We start from the raw sequence: 19635 nt of genomic DNA, 5'->3' as shown, positions 1-19635 counted from the left end.
CCCTCTGTCTCTTTGTCTCTCTCTCTCTATCTATCTATCTATCTCTTGCTCTCTCTCTCTCTCTCTCTCTCTCTCTCTCTCTCTCTCTCTCTCTCTCTCTCTCTCTCTCCTTCTTCTTGCCTGTCTCTGCCTATCTCTCGCCCCAGGTTTCACCCCTGCTCTGGCTTGCGCTCCTAGCAGAGAAGTGGCAGACTGCCTGGCTCTCATTCTGGCTACCATGATGCCTTTGTGCTCCCCTTGCAGCTCTGGAGCGCCCTCCCCAGGGGCTCTGCTGAGGTCCCTGCCCCATCAAACCAAAGGCCCTCAGGGGCCACGGGGCCCTTCTAGCGAGGGCACCACCACAGAAAACGACTCGGACTCAGAGACCTTTTGACCTCTGCCTTGCTTGGAGTCCTTCCTCTACAAGTTCTCAAAGCACTTAGCCTAGTGGACCTCACAGAATCTGTACAAACTCGTCGTTTTCCATGTACAGAGGAGATGTTTAAGAGATTATTACACAAAGACTTGTTTATGCTTCTTGCAGCCACATGAGCATATTTTTTGCCATACTGGGGTGATGTGGCTGACTCGTGTCCAGTTGGTGGCATTATGTTGCATTCCATTGTACCCTGAACATTCAGAAGTATGCAAATGAACAATCTCTTAAATCAGAATTGCCAGTTAGAAGACTTAAAGGAGCACTATGTAATATTCTTACCTTAAATTACAGCTTCAGAATCATTTTGATGCTCCACAGACATGTAACAAGTAGAATGGAGCATTCTCTTCTTGTTTAGCACTCAGTACTATGTAACGTTTGAGGGAAGGTAAGAAACTAACCCCAACCTGCACTTCCCCATTGATTACAGTAAAATGCTGTAAAAATGAAGTATTCTAGGGGAGCACCAGGTGCAAAAAATTAACAAAAAAAATAATAAAAAAATGACCTAGTGTTTCTTTGTGACTAGGCATTTAATAATTATTATTTGCAAATAATTTGAAAGTCATGGTGAAAAAGTGGTTATTTCCTAAATTTACAAATGTTAAAAATAATGATACAATGACTTGGCAGCAAATTTCCTTACAAAACTATTGCTACAAATAATATTTGTTTGTGATTTAGATTATAAGAGAAAATAATTTAAAAATCATTGGCAATGCATTATAAAGATTGTGGCTACACATTATGTGGGCACAGTGGTACTTCGGAGTACCATGGAATGCAGTGTTAATACCATATAATGTCCCAAAGGATGTAGAAAAGATTCTTCTTTTGCCATATTTAACAAACTGTAGCAGCTCTTACTGAACAGAGCCCCCTGCAACCTTGAATTCACTGCCACACAGATCATGGAAAAGCCATGGAACTTGAAGAGAAAGCGTTGGCCTTTCAGCAAAGCTCATTGGTGTGAAAAGCATAAATCAGCCTTAACCAGAAACTCGGTACATTCTCTCTGTGCCACACACAGACTTTTCTAAAGCCATTTTATACTTGTTTTACTTAACCTGAATCATGAGTGGTGTAGATAATGTTTTTTAAAGTTCTGTTTGACAGGAGAAGTTGCCAAATATTGACTCAGCGTAACCACACTTAGGGTACACTGTATATATTATGGGTTCCAGTGTCTTAGCCTGTGGACTGTTTGTAAGCACAATCTCCATAAAAGCACAATGTCAGGTCTTGCTTGTTACTAAAACAACAGATGCCTCACAAACCCTCACTTCTGTACATTGCTATAAGCTCCGATCAGGGACAGAAAATATTATTTGACCAGAGCTATACAGGGAAAATAAATTTTACTCACAGTCAGGCTATAGTTATATAGCTATATATTCCTAAAGTATGTGTCTGCAAAAAATATACATGGTTACTTGGTTCAAGCACATTCAAAGTCCATTGAAATGTGATGCAAAACCAATGCAAAAATTCTGCACTGTATGTCCAAAGGTTTATGGACACCTAATTGATCAACATTCTTATTAAAGTGCAGCCGGTGCTGTAGAGCAGTGGAACTGTGTTCTGTGAAGTGATGCAGCACCATCCAGTACCTTTGGAATGATTATCATTCAACAATAGGATCCTGAACTCATTAAAATTCTAACAGTTGCAAATAAATGCAACAATATCCAGAAGAAAAAAAAAGTTTCCAGAGAAGTACAGGCTGTTATTGCAGTGCACTCTTTTTATTAACTTTTATTGATGAGTGTTTACACACATTGGAGAATGTTTTAGAAGTGTGAGGGGAATATGTGGGTCCACATTAACAGTTCAATTAAAGAGTATCTTTAATCTTTAAGGTCAGAGTGTAGTCCACTCACTAACCACTCTGTTAGGTACACCGACCTCATTGGTCCATCCTTGTAGATATAAAGTCAGAGAGAGTAGCTCACAGTTTATGTTGGCCATTGTCTAGTCCATCAATGGACACAGGACACTGCCAACAGGACACTGTTGGTTGGATATTTTGGTCAGTGGAGTTTTCTCAGTCCAGAACTGACAGCTTTACAAACTTCTTCCCAGCCTGCCCACATGGGTTGAGAATGCTTTGGCTAGACTAAAGATGGGCATGGGCTCTGGTTCAGGTGGTACATGGGCTATAAGTGAGACAGAGGTGGTCTGCCTTTATTCGATAAATGCAGGAAGTCCAGAAACTAACTATATGGGACCCACATGAATCCAAAACGGGTTGTCTTAGCTTAGATAGAGTTTGCTTATTTGGTGGACTGCCTGTATTGGCCCATCCTGGTCACTTTACTGTCCCTGTAGGGCATCCGTACAAAAGTTGGGGATACCCATCTTACCTACCCATATGGGCTCCAGTTTGTGCCCTCTTGCAGCTCCGTCATTTTAGTAACATAGACCAAGTAGAAAGTTAGGAGATTATTCTGTGGGCCCCAAAGGGCTTGATGCAAACGACAGAGCAGCACCCATTTGGAGCATTTAGTTAAATATGAGTGAGCGAGTGTGAATTAATCACTTCCACAAGATACTTAGCATCAAGATGCATAAGAAATTGATTTATCCTCATACCTTGGCACCCTGATTTGAAATTGAACCAAATGATATGGTGCCTTGAGATGTCCACCCTTAGTAGGAATTTGTCACTCTTTTGAGTTATTTTTAAACAGTATTAAATAATTCAACAGAGCAACGTCAGCTGAGCTGAGATGCACTTACACCTGAAATATACCAATGTTAATATTTAGCACACAGCGGTACTACATTTTGTCTGCACTTATATGTAGTAGAGCGGGGTGGGTTAGGAGTTGAATGACCTTGAATGACCCCCTCTTTTTCTAACTGTCCTTGACAGAAGACTATTTTCTCTTCATTGATTGCATTGTGTACTTTAAACTTACTGCGGTTTTTCTCAAATCCAGTTCTTCAGGAAGCACTCCCGCTCCCCAAAAACTGGGATTGAGAACTAATGGCTTATTCAGTGACCAAGACGAACAGCAGGAATGTCCAGCTGTGGTCATACTCCCTCTTTAAATTATTCACATTGATTCATATAGGAAAAAGAGACAGAGATTAACTCAAGTAGATGGTACTGAATGTGTGGCCTTCAATAAATGAGCTGTCAGAATTAAGACTGGACGATCAAAAAGAACCAAAATGTACTCAATTTCCCGGTCATCATTGTCCTGTTTTTAACGTGCCAATCTCTCAAGCTTGTCCAGTGCCTTGTTCTGTTTTTTCAAACATTAGCTTATTTTTAGCATTTGTAAAGGATGGCAAGACTGTGTGGAATATAATGAAATGTGAAAAGAGGTTTTTTTAAAGCCTGTTGGGTGGTAGTTTGTCAGTTTACTGTACTCCAGTGTTTTCACTGTGTGGAGATGTGTAGGCATTTGTGTGTGTGCAATACATCTGCAAATGTTAAATCCTGGTTCATGAGAATTTGACATCAGTACAAAGAACTTGCACACAAATATTATTCAAGAGAATAATGGTTGTTGTTTATATATTTGAATTTGAGAATTATTGGAGACTCGAGAAGTGAAAGCTGTCAGTATTATACCAGAAACAAATCAATAAGCTTTGCCACTGGTGACAATCTTAAATGTGCCACACATTCCTCATGCAGTATGAAATGCTGAAGGCTGATTGTCAGCTAAATGTTCTTTTATATGGATTGAATAATTATAATATAAAATGTTTTAACAAAATATTGTGTCCTTTGCTTTATTCTGGTATCATAACCTAAAACACTCAACAAAATATGACAAATTTTCAAAGAGTAATGTTAAAGTATTATAGGGTATAGGGTATACATGGGTGGGAGATAGGGATTTTTTTCTTAATTATCATAATAAATTACTCTATTGTAATGTGTGGCGCAGACACACGGCTCCAAGGACCTGAAGGTTGTAGGTTCAAGTCCCGCTCCGGGTGACTGACTGAGGAGTTTGGTGTGTTCTCCCTGTGTCCGCGTGGGTTTCCTCCAGGTGCTCAGGTTACCTCCCACAGTCCAAAAACACACTTTGGTAGGTGGATTGGTGACTCATAAGTGTCCGTAGGTGTGAGTGTGTATGTATATCACCCTGTGAAGGACAGGCGCCCCCTGCAGGATGTGTTCCTGCCTTGTGCCCAATGATTCCAGGTAGGCTCCAGAGTCACAACGACCCTAAACTGGATAAGGGCTACAGATAATGATTGAAAGAAATTATGGCGTATAAACAAGTGCAGTCAACTGTTGGTAAATTGTTATTCACATCGTTAATTGTTATCAAATTGTCAAATTGTTATTAAAGCAAAAGCTTTAAGTGGCCAGCGTTACTGTGCAGGTAAGTAAAAATAAATCACAATGTAGAAAACAGACAAAGCAGCATTAATAATCTTTAATTACATAATCTCTGTACATTTCTGAAAAAACTTTTACATCGTACATAGCGCCGATTATTAATATATAAATAAGTAAACACCATTACAGGGATCTAGCAAGTTAATCGGTGTCAGTGCGATAATCCTTAAGGGTCCTTTCTAAAAACCCTAGTGACCTTTTCTCTTGGCACTTCAAGTAAATTGAGTTGTGCACAGCAAGGTAGAGGGTTGTCACCTGCTGTGTGTAAGTGTGCATATGGATTAAAACCTCGCTACTGTGAACTATGGAGTGTACACTGATATTCTGTCCTTTACTGGCTTTTCTGAAGCCCTGAATACAACCAATGTGCTGCTGCTTCTTGTCAACAAAGCAGGGCAGGTCTTTAACAGGGTTCTGTGGTCATTGTGGTCAGCAGCAGCAGCTTGTCCTTAGCAGTTGGCCCCAAGTCCTGTCCAGTGATCTGGGACCATGAGAAAATACTTGTCCATAGCCTCACAGAAGCGAGCTCTGTACAGTTCTGGAGACACTACAGTTGGCATTTTACCTGCAGAGAGTAAATACATGATCACTGCAACGCCTGAAGTAAGAGGCAAATACACCATGCGATCAGAAGTTTGAGAACACCTCATCCAACGTCTTGAACACATCATCAACATTCTTGAAGAACAGTCAAAACGTACCTTGCCCTCCTAGTATTCCTGTGGACTTGACTACCATCTCCAGCTTTTTATCCCATGTGAATGTCCGAATGTAATCTAGAAATACAAAAAGGGGTAAATGTTTGCAAAACTTTCCAGTGTAAATCTCAGCCTTATTAAAACTTTGTTTAGACTGCAGGTCAAATCTGATTTGTTTATAAATCAAATGTGTGTGTGTTCACACTGCAAGTTACAAGTGATCATACAATGTGTGATCAGACTGCAGTCACATTGGGTTCCGTAGCCACATTTATTATCCTGATTATACTGAGTACCGATCCAATACTAGATATTACTTCAGCACAGTGCACTGCAAGTACACATACACTTCAGTTATTAAAATCAATCCAGTGTATACACTTGACTACACAACTGAATATCTCTGCAGTGCATTAAGGAAAAAAACTCCCTGCAAATAGCTTGTATAAATTTCAGTTGGTACAGCACTCTAGATTACATGTGGCTGTTGGACTGGATTTGTTCTCCAACTTAATATATTTCCAGACCATAAACATTTTAGTTACGTTCCGTCACAAATTCACCCTCCCTTTTTAAACACCTGTGTGACCGCTGATGTAATACACAGTACAGCCATTACAGAATTTTATGAAATGTCATGAAGAAAATTCTACAAAGGGCTTTTAATTTGAAACAATGATACAAACTAATACACAAACACACTCAGAGCGAGAAGGGAAAAGCGGGCAGGGGCTATGTGAGCCTCCTGGCACTGTTGAAAAACCAGGTGATATTTTCCTACAGAAACAGAGTATCAGGCTTAGGTTGGGGATCAATAAAGGAGATACACATTCATTCATTGTCTGTAACCACTTATCCAGTTCTGAGCCTACATGGAATTAATGGGTGCAAGGTGGGAACACGCCCTGGAGGGGGTGCTAGTCCTTATAATGCAAATACTGGTTAGTATAAAAGAAAAGAAAAAGGCTGTGATTGGCTCCGATACTGATCTCTGAGATTGGATCGTCGGGACATCACATCACTAATTATCACAGTGTCTTTGCAGGCTTGAGTCCACCAAAGTCCACGGAATCTTAAATTAACCTGATCAAACTGAGTCAATTTAGTGTTTTAAGTCCAATTCCGCTGTGCACAATCTGTCCTGCTCAAATCTGATATACCAAAAGATAATATGATCACGTCTATGTGCTCTGAGTGCTTACCAATAATGCCCACCACCAGCTGGTCAGTGGCGTCATCGCGGCCCACCAACAGTGAATAGTCGATGATGAGGTGGCTGGAGAGGAAGTAGGCGTCGCTGAGGATTGCGGCACGGAGGATTGCTTTGCAGTGAGAGCGGATATAGAGTGGATTATCATGCACCAACTTCAGCAGATTCTCATCCAGCAGCACCACCTCACAGCTCTCCTTACCCTGATCTGTCTTTACGTTCCTGTTCCTCAGAGAACCCTTCAGGTCAAAAACCTGCAGAACCACAGTAGAACACGAGCCACCAAGATAAATGGAGATACACCTTCTACTTTACAACGAGCGCTTCGGGAAATTTTTTTTTTACTACAGACTGACACGAAATTGGAGAGAGTACCTTAATATCGAGTTCCATAGGGGTTTATAAAAACTAAACATTATAAAATATTTTATTTGTCTATCTTTTATGATGTATATATGTGTATGTGGCTAAAGACATTATTGATTGTCCTAGTTCTTGTTCAGGCCTGTCTCTGACCATCACACACTAGAACAGTTGTGATAATTTGGAGTCATATTAAAACTATCAGAAGGTCCCTAATCACACTAGAGCTCTACATGACTTGTTTACCCTCACATGAACAGACAACTAACCATCGCTACAGTGTTTACAATCAGAACTATCAATTCTGCTGAAAAAAAAAAAAAAAAAAAGTTTAACTTAGTCATGCATGGAGACCCAACAACAGACTCACACACCTGCGCCATCTTGCGTCCATAGAAGAGATTTTCCATGACTAAGAGGTCAAGCTTCTTCTCTGTGTTGTTCTGAGAGTTCTTGTAGCCAATGCGGTAGACTCCCAAGATCTTAGCCAGCGCTGTAGGTCTCTGTGGAGAAGTTGAGGAAATGGACAATGAACAAATAAATACCATTTCCTCACAGAAGCACAGTTGTACCAGATACATACTACATGCTGATAAATGCAACAGCAAACTCTATTGTTTATGATTTGTTTGACCAGAGGTGTATGGGTCCCATGTGAGTCTTGGTCCCTTCCAAAGTTTCTTCCTTCAGTTTGAGGGAGCTTTTGTTTTCCAGTCTCGCCTTTGGCATGCTCACCTGGAGTTATGAGTTTTTTTATTTTTCTGTAAAGCTGCTTTGAGACACCATTAGGTTGTAAAAGGTGTTATATAAATAAAATTTGACTTGTCTTGTACTGGGTGGTGTCCATCCAGAGAACCTTTGGGATGAGGTGTAGCGGCTGGTGTGATCCAGAACTAAACACTGGCACCTGACTTCACTAATATTCTTATGGCTGAACGTAATCCAAAAAAAAATCCTGCGTTTAGTTGATGATGAGCAGGTATCCACAAACCTCTGGCCATAGTTATGCTACAGTTAGAAATATTTGAAAAAAACCAACCCAATCTTTGTCTGGTTTACACCACCATGAATATTAGAATTGGTATACAAGTTGAATATAAGCAATACGCTATAAATCAGTACCTTCTGCTGAACTGCACCCGTGATGTAAGTAAAATAGTTAGGGGCAAAGTCCAGGAAAGACTGCACCTCCAGCCTTGGCATCTGCTTCAGTATAAACCGGTCATCTGAGGAGAAGGTTCACCGCTATAAATCATACAGCAAACCTACTATGTGCAAAAATAAACGCAAAATGTGGTAGTACTACAACGTTTAAATACATGCTTTTATAAAGGAAGCATATAAATATCATTTAAAAGATTATGATTCTGTGGGGCATTCTTTATGCTGAGTTCTGCCCTTCCAGGGTTCACCTTCTGTGGCATAGAAGACCGCTCCTGATTTGCCACCTCGTGCCTGCCAGTTGACGCAATGAGATAGAGAGCGAATAAAATCATCCTCTGTGCTCTCCATCACCTCCTCTCGCATCTTATGGAACTCCTCTGCATAGTAGATGCGGCAGTAGAATTTAGCGCTGGCGTCTGAGAACTCTGCATTGAAAAAAGATCACACATGGATTCAGCAATTCTTACTGGGTCACATCAGTTATAGATCACTATTAGTAGACCCAGAAATGGTGTCAAAATAAGAACAAAAAGTGTTTAAAGACCAAAAACCAATACTGAACCCATAATCATGAGATGAAGTCATGATTTAAAAAAAAATCATACTGCTTAGATTTAAAAATGAACACAAATTAAATCATAATATTTATATAATATAATCATGTTCAGTAGCAAACGTCTGACTAACCCTCACATTAACTAGGGCCAAATCACAAGCTATACATTTTTAGATAACTGATTAGAAACTTAAAGTGGCATCATTTTTACACAGTCAAGTAGAAGTTTTAACATTCACAAAAAGATTTCTGGCTGAACTATTTATAAATGAATAACACTCACGCAGTTCAATGTGTGGGTTCCCAGTCTGCTTCTTCTGTTTGTCTGCACCCTCAGGCTCCTCTGAAGGAGGAAGAGGAGAGATATATGAATGAACAGGTGAGTGTGTCTGTGTGTGTGCGTGTATGTGACTGTGAGATTGAGGGATTGAGGGTGTGAGTGACTCACTGAGAGGATCAGAGTCCACACTGTTGCGACCTGGTTGTGAAGTACTGCCCTCATTGGCCCTGGCTGGACTATTCTTCACTCTGTTCTCTCCAGAACTACACACAGAGGAATATAATCCAGTGAAGAGTCAGCCATAGTGTTACAAATCAGGGAGCAAAAATCTAAATCAAAAAATAAAAATTTACAGACTCATGTTCAGACCTGTTAGTCTGTGACGCATCCTCTGCAGAAACTTTTAGCGAGGCCTTCGAAAGCTCTTCAAGGGCATTTTTATATTCTTTACAACTAGAAAGCAAGAGAAACTATTCAAACAGTGTTTCAAGAAAGATGTCAACACGTCACACAGTGTGGACTGAAGGCAGTGTACCTGAGAGCGAAGGCAATGATGGAGCTGGGCTCCTTCTCACACACTGCGATGGGAACACGCTCATGTTCGTACATCAGGTAATGCTTGTCAGGCTCACTAACACAAAACGGAGGATCAAGAGATTTTTCACAGTAATAGTCTTGGATGTATGCCTGTTATATTTAACAGAAAAGCCATGTGATACGTACAAAGGGAGAGGAATGGGGTTATAACTGTTTCCTGGTAACAAGTTGGCCAGAATGGTTTTCATTGTGGTTTTTTCCTTCACTTGACTGTCATTGGAGCCCAGTAAGTGTCCATCAAACACGTCTGTCAGAGACAAAGAGTCGGTTAATGACCAGTCCGTACACTGAATATGTATGATTTAAGACATGTTTAAACAAAGTAATCTGACAGGATTAAATTAAAATTTCACTTTTAGCTAGTGATTCACAGTGATATCAAAATTGCCAGATACATTTTTTGAAGATTATATGCTTTGAGCTGAGGCATAGATTTTGCTGAAATTTCAAACCGAAAATTTTTGACACATTTAGTTTATATCGGATAAAGATCAGATGACACCCTTTGAACTGTGACAATGTGGAGAAGCACAAAGCCAGTGCTGAAGATCTCTGATCTCTGTATTAGACTATTGTTGAAAAGTTACACTGCTAAAAGTCCACTGGTATTTATTTGTGGCTAATCCTTTGCTTTAAGTTAACATTCATTTATTTAATACTATTATTATTTTTATTTTATTTATTTATTTTAAACAAAAATGTACTTTTAAATTATTTCATTTATAACAACATCAAAGCGAGTTTAAAGCTGTGACCAATCGATGTAAAGATAAGCTAAATAATTAAACGTGACTCGTTTTCTCAGGAGACAATTTTCATTGTATTGCTTGCATACAGTTTATTTTACTTTAATTGTATTAATTTCCATAATGCTTTGCACTTGTCTATAATGCTTATCTGGGGTATCTAATCTTCCTGTATTTAATAAATGTGTGTATTGGCGTATCGGCCTCAGCAGATATGTACCATATGTTCCATATCTAATTACTCAACACCTATGAAGCTATAGAGCACTACCATCATATTAGCAACATTGTATAGATGTATATTCAATATACTTGTGTTTTAATTATTTATGGACACAACAAAATGTTTCTAAACAATCTGACTGAAAGAAAATATTTTCAGCAAGAAAAATAATTAAAATTAATACAAAACTACACAAATCAAACCTTTTGTATACATGTTTGTGAGCACTTACCTTCAGGGATGCTGACTGAGTCTTGTTCAAGAAAGGAAGGTCCTGATGTGAGCAGCTCTGAGCCCTGATCTGCTGGTGATGGAAGCTGCAGTAAAGATGATGATCCAGAGCCTGAAGGCATTGGATTGAGGTGCCGATCCTCTGGAACTGCGCATTACAGCAGTCAGTCAGGTGTTTAAACCAACAATACGACCCGCAAGGTGCATTATAGACCAAATCAACTCACCTTTCTCACCGTTCTGTACAACAGGGGAGGGATTCCGAGGGGAGGACTCTAGAACACTCGTCTACAAAAAAGAACAAAACCTTTGCAAATCTTTTCGAAAAGCCATAATTCCTTTATACAGTTTGTGATTCACACAAGGGCTACGCTGTAATGAGTAAGCATATATATGTCTGTGACTTACTGAGCTGCTAACCTTGCTGTCATCATTAATGGTCTGCCTGTGTCTGCCAGGGCTGGCTGGTACAGACAAACGCTTCCTGCCTTTCTCCAGCTGGAAAAGATCTTGTAATCTGATACACACACACAGTTTATCATTTACCATTTACACATAACCTTTTCTCTGGCTTCAAAAATTAGTTGACAGTGGATGTTCCATGTTGATTCATTGCTTAAAAAAAAAAACATTAATACATCATATATTTCACAATGCAAATAGTGCAATTTGGGGATGTAAATGAATGATCTCATATAGTGATCAGGTGTATATCAGTATAAATGTTCATTTTGTATTGGAGACCCTTAAATTTTCATAAACCTCTTCAAGAAGCTGGTTCTTTTTGTTGATCTGTGTGTGATATGTTCATTCATATATACTAATGAAATGCAAAATCCATTTTTATTTGATGTTTTAAATTCTATTTCACTGTTTTTATAATACTGCAACCCTGCTTCTTTCAAATTTAACCAAAAAGGGGAAAAAACCCTCATATGGTAAAACCTGTGCTTATTTAACTAGCTAAAATACATCAATTATCTTTTATACAAAAATTATTTTTGCTGTATTTTTGTTTTTTGCATTTTTACCTATTTTTTAATTTTTCGGATACACAAACCACATTACAGCTGGGCTAATTTCTTTTAAATACTCACACAGATGTACAGTACCGAACACACAATCATCATTCTGAAGTGTTGAATAAGTGCTTACTTGCTGTTCCAGGACTGTAGAGTCTCACAAAGACTCTGCTTCTTTATCACGACCGACTCCAGAAGAGCCTGCAGCTGCTGAGGAGTATCCACTCCAGTCGACTGCAGACGGCCCTGCAGCTTTTCTATCCAGCTGCGCAACTCTACCTCCTCCATCTGACCAAACACAAAGGATATTTAACGTAACGTGTGTAATGATTTAGAAATTAACTTTGCCAACTACCACTTTAAACCACATTGTAAACAAACCTGCACACTGAGCAAGTAATGGAACACTGCTGCAAACTTACATCCTTCTGTGCAAACAGGTCTTCCATTTTCTCCTCACGAGTTTTGCTGAAGGTGTCAGTTTTCAGGGAAGTGAGACGGTCGTCTATTGCTGTGTACACCTGAGTCACCCTAAACGAATAGGATCCAAGCTATTAATTTAAACCATAAAAAAAAAAATAAAAATGGGAAGAGCTTGTGGCAATCATATAAAAAGCCTTACTTCAGAGAGAAATCTTTGAGGTCCTGCTGGAGACTTGTCTTACAGGGGCCTTGGTTTCTGATGAAGATTTTAGGGGGTGGCAGGCAGATCTCAAAAAGTCTCACTGGTATATAGCTGTAGATAAGAAGAGAAATTGATTTGGGGTATACACTTATGGCCAAAAGTTTATAAACACCGCTTATCCAACTTCAATCAAATTAGGTGTTTTAACAGAGAGTCTGTTCAGAGGATTCGTTGGCCTCTGCCCATGAGGACATTAGTCAGGTAATGATGTTGTATGGTTACTTTCTGATCACAAAAGTTTATGCCAACTCATCTTGAAGGTAAAACATGGGGATTGATACTGCTTCACAGCCCAATTCTGTGGGCATTTTAACCTTCTAGTCAAAACTTGGCACTGACATTAGTTTTAAAAAAGCTTTGCATGCACAATTAAAGCAGTCATAGAATTAACTAATTATATTGGAAGAATTAAAGTGTTGTAAAGTGATAAAAACTGGCTTTTATATATATATATATATATATAAAATATAGACATGTTTATTACAAAAGTTTACATTAAGAGCCATAATGCAAGAATATTGCAAAAAAGGAGCTGTTAAGCACGACTGAGACGATGGGCAAAACTAGAATCTTTCTCTCTCATTATTTTCTGAATTCAAAACACACTTAATAACCTGGCTACAAGGTGGAATGCAATAAAGAAAATAGTATATTTTTGTCAAACCACGGGGAATTTGTTTAAGAAGCTCTGCATTAAAGTCAATGATGAACTCTTAAAATTAACAACCGTGAACTGCTTATTTACAATCGTATATGAGCTGCAGCTGTATTAACAACATGAACAGAAGATCACCTAAAAGAGGCCACCATCTGGTTGTAGGAGAAGTACTGGTGGTAATCTTTGTGGATGGAGTGACCACAGGGCTCAGCGTTGGCACGGCGAGTATACTGGTGGCCATAGAAACGCAGCTCCAGATATTTAGCGAAAGACATAGACCATGAGTCATTGGACAAGGGAACCACTGGCGTCACCTGCAATGAGAGACAGATAACTCAGTGTGATCTCTATGAGTCTGGCTGTGATGTACAGGACACAATATTTGTAAAAAATAAAAAAAATAATAAAAAAAAAATAAATAAATAAAAAAAATAATTTAGCAAAATTCAATCCTTTGCGCTTAATTCTTAAAAAATAAAAATGAACAGCATATGTAGAGTAACTAAAAACAGTATTGACATTGAAAGCATGCTTTAACAAGTCAGAATTTGTTTAGAGAACAGGAAAGCATAAGCCTGTTTGAAATCAGCTTACAAACTGCTTTAGTTTGAGATAAATGCATGATGATTTGTGTGTGACTCCTACTACAAACGAATTGTAAGATCAGTATCTACATCTAAAGTAAGTAGTTCCATTAATTAACTGAATATAAAAGAATGTTTAAGGAGTGGTTAAAAATTTTTTAAAAGTGTAGCCTTTTCCAACTTTCTTTAGATGTTGGCATGAATCATGTCATAGTCTTGCTTATTTAGTTTTACAGTAGAGTGATAAGGCTAAAGACAGAGACATGATGATCTTCACAATTCTGTATTACTTTCAACTCTAAATTTGACCTGTATAAAATTCAGAATTCAGTAACACAGTGAATATTGGCACCATTGCTCCAGACCAAACCAGCACAAAATCAACCAAGGTTATTTTTGGCCAATCATTCTTTTAAAGAAAATTTAGAGTATGGGACTTGTCTGCCTCTCTTGTAACCTCTTTACCTGTTTGCAGATGCGGCACCAGGAGTAATTGAGGATGGTGTGTTGGTATCCAGGCACAGGGGAATCAAGCTCTTTCAGAACAATCTGCACACAACCATTTCCATGAACAAAACGCCTGATATGGTGGACCATAGGAGTCTCACAGTACACGCTGGGACACTGGTAAGAGGGCCTGCATCAAAAATCAGAAGTTGAAGTTATACCATTAAGTATCCCATAAACACAAAATGATGAGAAAATGGTAAGAACCATATTTTACCTGAAACAGTATCTTTCCAGGAATATGCCAAGGGTCAGGTCATTCTTCCCATAAAATTCCATTGTCACAATCCTAAATGGAAACGACAGAAACATTCAGATGTTTCTTTAAAATTAAAATTACAAAAAAAAAACAAAAAAAAAAAAAACCCAACATTTTTTTCTGTTTTGTATGTACCACAGAGAGAAAGTTGTGTTTACCAAGGACTGACACAGTGGTTTGGAGCATTATGAGACTGTGTAGAGGAGCTGCTGAACAGCACACAGAGTCGCTGATGATTAACTGGATTCAGACAGTCCAGCTGCTTCAGAGAAAAAACAAATATGGAACACAGTAGAAATTCTTTATAAAGACATTTAGTGCTAATGCTATAGACATTTTATGTGATTTCTCCTAGGCTTGTGGTCTCATTTATAAACAGATTATTTGCATATAGAACATGATTTATAATTTCTTTTGTTAAAATAAACAGGCTTTATTCTATGTCATTCTGCATAATTTGTTTAGCAAAAATTGGGTTAAAAAGTATTAAAATATAAAACCTGAAAAAAAATATATATATACATGTAATACATTACACGTTAAGTGTAATTACAGGAATCCTGAATATGAGCAGCAAAAACTCAGACTAATTATTACCTATTTTAGAATCCTATAACACGTATGGATGTAATATATGGATTTCTTTAAGTGTTCACTGCTCTATATGTAAGCATTTTTTCACAGAACCCTTAAAAACTATTATGTACAGGTTGTAGCTACAAATTTAGAAAAGAACTTGACTTTTCATAACTCATTTTAATGGAAATAATATTCTTTCCCCTTATAAAAGACACATTTTAAGTTTGTAATTAATATACAAAAGTAGAAATGAACATTTTAGCAAGTTTAAGGCAACAAGTCCATTTCCAGTAGATCATTACATGCATTTCATATTCAAACAAAACATAAAAGTTAAAGCTGATTTAGTTTTAAAAGTTGTCAAATGGGAATTATTCACCTTGGCAGCCCAAGCTATTTCATTCTGTGCTGACCCCTTCTCCTCTTCACTATCTGTCTTCACTGGAGCTTTTATCATTGGGCAATTGAAGAAGGGGTCCAGGTCCCGCTGCTGGATACGTCCTCCCTGGGCTCGGTAGTCTGCCAGCAAACTGGCCAGGTCATTACTGCTGCCGAGCTGCTCCACAATGCGAGCTGTGATGAGTTGATGAGAAGGAAGCACTTGGACAGGACGCTGAAGGAGCCCATTGCTCAGAGACACAAGTGATGGGCCAGATTCCTTCAGCAGGAGCTTCTTGCGGCGTCCATCAAGCTCCTTGAAGTCCTTGTTGAGGAGTGGAGACAGGTAGACTTGCTCTGGGAAGTAATCGCGACTGGGGCAGCGAAGTCCAGCTGGAGTCAACAGAAAGGGCTCACGGAAAGTGATGAAAGGCGAGATGCACAGGATGATGTCCTTCAGCTCCTGCTTGAAGCTGGCCGATATGGACTTGAGGCGATCATCTGCTGAGGTCACTTGCTCAGCCACAAAGAGGCCAGTATCATCCTGCAATGGATCCCTAAAGAGTCGTGCTGGAGGAAGTGATGTTTCCGAAGAAGTGCTCCCTCTGTGCATGATGGTACCCTCTTCTTCATTTTCACCTCCTTCTCTCATCTTCTCTTCCCCGATATCCTCTGCGTCAGAAATGAGGTAAGGAGGGGACACAGGTGGCAAGTGACTGACTAGGCAGGACACTGGTGTAGAAGTCTTTAAATCCTCAGCCCCACCTCCAAGCGGAGATACAGCAGAGTCATTTCTAATCACTTTAGGGCTTTCTCCATCTTTCAGTGAGGATTCAGAGATAGAAGCCTGCCTACTGTGGCCCTTTATGACTTCCTGGAGTCCAGGTTCAAAGTCCCCTTCAGAAGGGAGCTCAACATGGCACTCCCCTGCTCCTGTACCACTCCCCTGGCTCGCTCTCTCAGCATCCTTCTCTTCTTCTGCAGCAGAGTTTTCCAGCAGGCAGGGGAATGAGGAGCTCTTAGAAAGACTTGGAGGCATGGCAAACTCATCCATAAGAAAGGAGATTTCCAGTTGTGAGTGGTAAGCTACACACACCATCATTGTAATGATCTCCTTCACTCGAGCAAGCTCGTATTCAGAGGCACCACGGAGCTTAATGGTGCAGCCCAGCTGAGGAGGGCAGCCCTCAAAAAACATCAGGGTCTTAAACTCATCTGACAGAAAAGAGGTAAGATAAAATGTTATATTGTAATATTAGATATACCTACCAAACATATGTCAGTAAACTACATCCATTACTTGTCAGGCACATTCATTTCCATAGTTATAGGGCAAAGTTAAAGGAGCAAACTTTGGACACCAGTGAATAATCAAAATATTCACTCACTGTTAGGTAGCTGGAAGGAGTGAATGTAGAACTTGTGGCAGGTACCCAAACGTGGTTTGGTCAAAAGTTGGTCCATAGACATGACTAAATCACCCTGAGTCATTCGACTTACTCGATCTAGCACTTGCTGCAAAGACATTAAATAAATGATAAAAATATTAATAAATAAAATTATGAAGACGAGATCAATGCTCACCAGAGTATGTATGTATATTTGAAAACATTAGCAATTATTAGAAGCAGTTAAATTTGGCAGGTGATTTTGATTTATTTAATTATTGTACATTATAATCAATAAAATCATTTTAGTCTATATATAGCCCAATAAATTAAAAACAATAGCCTAATAGGACTTTGAGGAAAAGACGACTCACTCTCAAAGTAAAACCCTCTTTCTTTCCCATATTCATGCAACAGTAACACATACTGTAGAATCTCTTTTGTGCTATGTGGAAAATGACCTTAGAATGTGGTTCTGATAGCAGCTAGAAATGGGCTTGTTGACAACAGCAAACAGACTGAGCATTTTCTTGTTGTTATTTCCTTGCGATTTTCTGTTTTCTGACCATACGCATAGGCTTGACTATTGGAATGTACTATTCGAAAGCATACTGCACATACACAATGTAATTTCAGTGAGTCTATGGGTCACGGTTAGAGTAAGTGCACCAACCGGTTTGACATTGATGACCAGTGTGATACCATGCTCCAGTAGCATTTCCTGAGCAATGCGGGACACAGTCTTCTCAACCAGCACCAGGTTTGGTCTTACGTCAGCTATCCTCTGCACATAGTTCTTCAGGAACTCTCGCTCCTAAAACGATTACACATATTTGCTAACCAATTCACAGGTATAAACAAATGAGGACATATGGGAATCTGTAAATTATATAAGATGTGAAACCACATGACCAAGTCTATTTGAGATTATTTAACAAAACAGAGTGGTTTCCGGCACATTGGTAGGTAAATTGTCTATTCAAAAGCATCTGTAAAATGTGAATGTGTGAGTGACTGAGTGATTGCGTGAGTTTGATGCCCTCTTATGGCCTGGTGCCCTGTCCAGGGTGTGTCCCTACATTGCGTTCAGTGGTTCTGGGTAGGCTCCAAACACTCAACGCTGAAAGCTTGCTGAGTTGTGTGTTCCAGTACTACTGTGGTTGCGAACTTACTCTACTCCAGAATCAAATAGCACTATGAGTAATGAATCAAAGTCTCAAATGTTAATACACTGTGTGCAGCCTAATTACTAGTAAGATTTTACAAAATAAATAAAATAATAATAATATAATAAATATATGTTTACATTACTGGTCAAAAATACAGAATTCAAAAGAACACAGAGAAAATAAAATATTTTAAAGTTTAGTTTCACTTCAGACATTAAGGTACCTGCAGCACAATAGGATCAATGCAAGTAAATTTGGTCTCTTCTCTGTATAGATACTCAATGGAACACTTGAGCAGAAGGATCTTGGGGTTCTTAATATAGGAGTTCATCTGTAATAAAGAGGTCAGGGAATTAGTTCAGTGATTACTTAAATGATATTTTAAAAGTACTAAAAAAAAAAACCACACCTTTTTGTGAGCAATGTTCTTAGTGCAAACAAAGCCGTTGACCACGACAGAGTCAAACTTCTTTCCTCCTGGTATCTACAAAATGAATAATTCAGCTGGGTCATGAGGTGGTCAAGCCCAGGGAAGATTCAACATCATCTCTTTTCACATCGATCCTCAGAGAATAAACACTGAGAATAGAAATCTGTGGTGGACACACCTTCTTGATGTGGACAAGCTGACGGATGTCCATGTCGTCATCGCAGCTGCGAACATCTGGCCGCACTGTCTGCACCACCTGCCGCACCACAGGCACAATGATGTCCCGCCAAGAAAGAGAGAGAGACTCGCTGTAGAGCAGCTGCTGCAGCAGAGCCATCATATGACTGTGGTTGGCAGATCTGACGAATAATGCAAAAACTCAAAATAAACTTCAGTACTTTTCAAAACAGCCTAAATGGCCGTAACTCAACATTTAAGTACAATTAAATTGAAGAAAAATGGAATATTGAGAAAAAAATAAAATCTTAGATTCTTAGCATGGCACCAACGCTACAAGTGTAAGGGAGCTAAGGCGTAATGAAAGTATGACATACATATTTTATTCATTTTTAGACTGTTTCTTTTCATTTTTACTTTTACTAATGGCACCAGCAGCATTTTACAGGCTTAGAGTACTTACTGGAATTTCAGAATGAGTACTTGAATACTAATGCTCAAAAATATCTGAAGAATTTTTAGTCATCAATTATACAATGTTTCATTTGACACCGGCTGCACAACACGAAACAGGTCTATGGACGCAAAATAAGGTCAAAAAGATTTGAGCATGTAAAACAATATTCACAAATGTACTGAAATTTGTAGGTGTGTTGGAGCAAGTACATACATATAAAATCCAAATTCCCAAATGAATACATTTGTGCCAGAGCATAAAGTCACAGGAAAATTCTAAGGGTCCAAGTGTGACTGGGGGAGATTTTGAAAGCAACAGTAAAAATCTGCATGTATATCTCCACTTCTGTATGTGTGAACCTCTTTCTGCAAAAGCAGATTTTTGACCGTTTTGCCAGCAAATTGATAAACCAATAGGTAAGTTTTAAGTGGTCCAATCAGACAGCAAGTTTAGAATTTTCATGTGCTTTTATAATCACATTAAGTCATTT

The 19635-nt window shown here is 38.9% G+C and overlaps 2 protein-coding genes across 13 annotated transcripts in view; one reads left to right on the top strand and one right to left on the bottom strand.

The window, feature by feature from the left end:
* Window positions 1-4111, top strand: part of ankrd44 (ankyrin repeat domain 44) — a 38415-nt gene extending 34304 nt beyond the window's left edge. The window contains exon 28 of one of the 2 annotated variants that reach the window (XM_066686313.1): window positions 244-4111. In XM_066686313.1, the coding sequence (XP_066542410.1) occupies window positions 244-275 (32 nt within the window). In that variant the 3' untranslated portion in view covers window positions 276-4111. Of the gene's footprint in view, window positions 1-146 lie in introns of both variants that reach the window. The other variant, XM_066686312.1, reaches the window with a different exon arrangement.
* Window positions 4112-5174: 1063 nt separating this feature from the next.
* pikfyve (phosphoinositide kinase, FYVE finger containing) overlaps window positions 5175-19635 on the bottom strand; it is a 33778-nt gene continuing 19317 nt past the window's right edge. For 5 of the 11 annotated variants that reach the window (XM_066686278.1, XM_066686277.1, XM_066686284.1 and 2 more), the window contains 27 exons: window positions 18690-18870; window positions 18491-18565; window positions 18305-18412; window positions 17586-17726; window positions 16913-17039; window positions 15526-16739; window positions 14726-14829; window positions 14526-14597; window positions 14267-14438; window positions 13353-13531; window positions 12497-12610; window positions 12297-12405; window positions 12008-12162; window positions 11261-11369; window positions 11080-11140; window positions 10854-11000; window positions 9779-9899; window positions 9591-9686; window positions 9425-9508; window positions 9224-9318; window positions 9059-9118; window positions 8468-8644; window positions 8178-8281; window positions 7430-7558; window positions 6685-6946; window positions 5486-5560; window positions 5175-5349 (listed from right to left, as the gene is read on the bottom strand). In XM_066686278.1, coding sequence (XP_066542375.1) covers window positions 5234-5349; window positions 5486-5560; window positions 6685-6946; window positions 7430-7558; window positions 8178-8281; window positions 8468-8644; window positions 9059-9118; window positions 9224-9318; window positions 9425-9508; window positions 9591-9686; window positions 9779-9899; window positions 10854-11000; window positions 11080-11140; window positions 11261-11369; window positions 12008-12162; window positions 12297-12405; window positions 12497-12610; window positions 13353-13531; window positions 14267-14438; window positions 14526-14597; window positions 14726-14829; window positions 15526-16739; window positions 16913-17039; window positions 17586-17726; window positions 18305-18412; window positions 18491-18565; window positions 18690-18870 — 4387 coding nt within the window. In that variant the 3' untranslated portion in view covers window positions 5175-5233. The remainder of the gene's footprint in view (window positions 5350-5485; window positions 5561-6684; window positions 6947-7429; window positions 7559-8177; window positions 8282-8467; window positions 8645-9058; window positions 9119-9223; window positions 9319-9424; window positions 9509-9590; window positions 9687-9778; window positions 9900-10853; window positions 11001-11079; window positions 11141-11260; window positions 11370-12007; window positions 12163-12296; window positions 12406-12496; window positions 12611-13352; window positions 13532-14266; window positions 14439-14525; window positions 14598-14725; window positions 14830-15525; window positions 16740-16912; window positions 17040-17585; window positions 17727-18304; window positions 18413-18490; window positions 18566-18689; window positions 18871-19635) is intronic. The other 6 variants (XM_066686281.1, XM_066686285.1, XM_066686283.1 and 3 more) reach the window with 3 other exon arrangements.

Source organism: Hoplias malabaricus, chromosome 12 (genome assembly GCF_029633855.1).
Source record: "Hoplias malabaricus isolate fHopMal1 chromosome 12, fHopMal1.hap1, whole genome shotgun sequence".
Classification (NCBI taxonomy): domain Eukaryota; kingdom Metazoa; phylum Chordata; class Actinopteri; order Characiformes; family Erythrinidae; genus Hoplias; species Hoplias malabaricus.
This window is presented reverse-complemented; position numbering and strand designations above follow the sequence as displayed.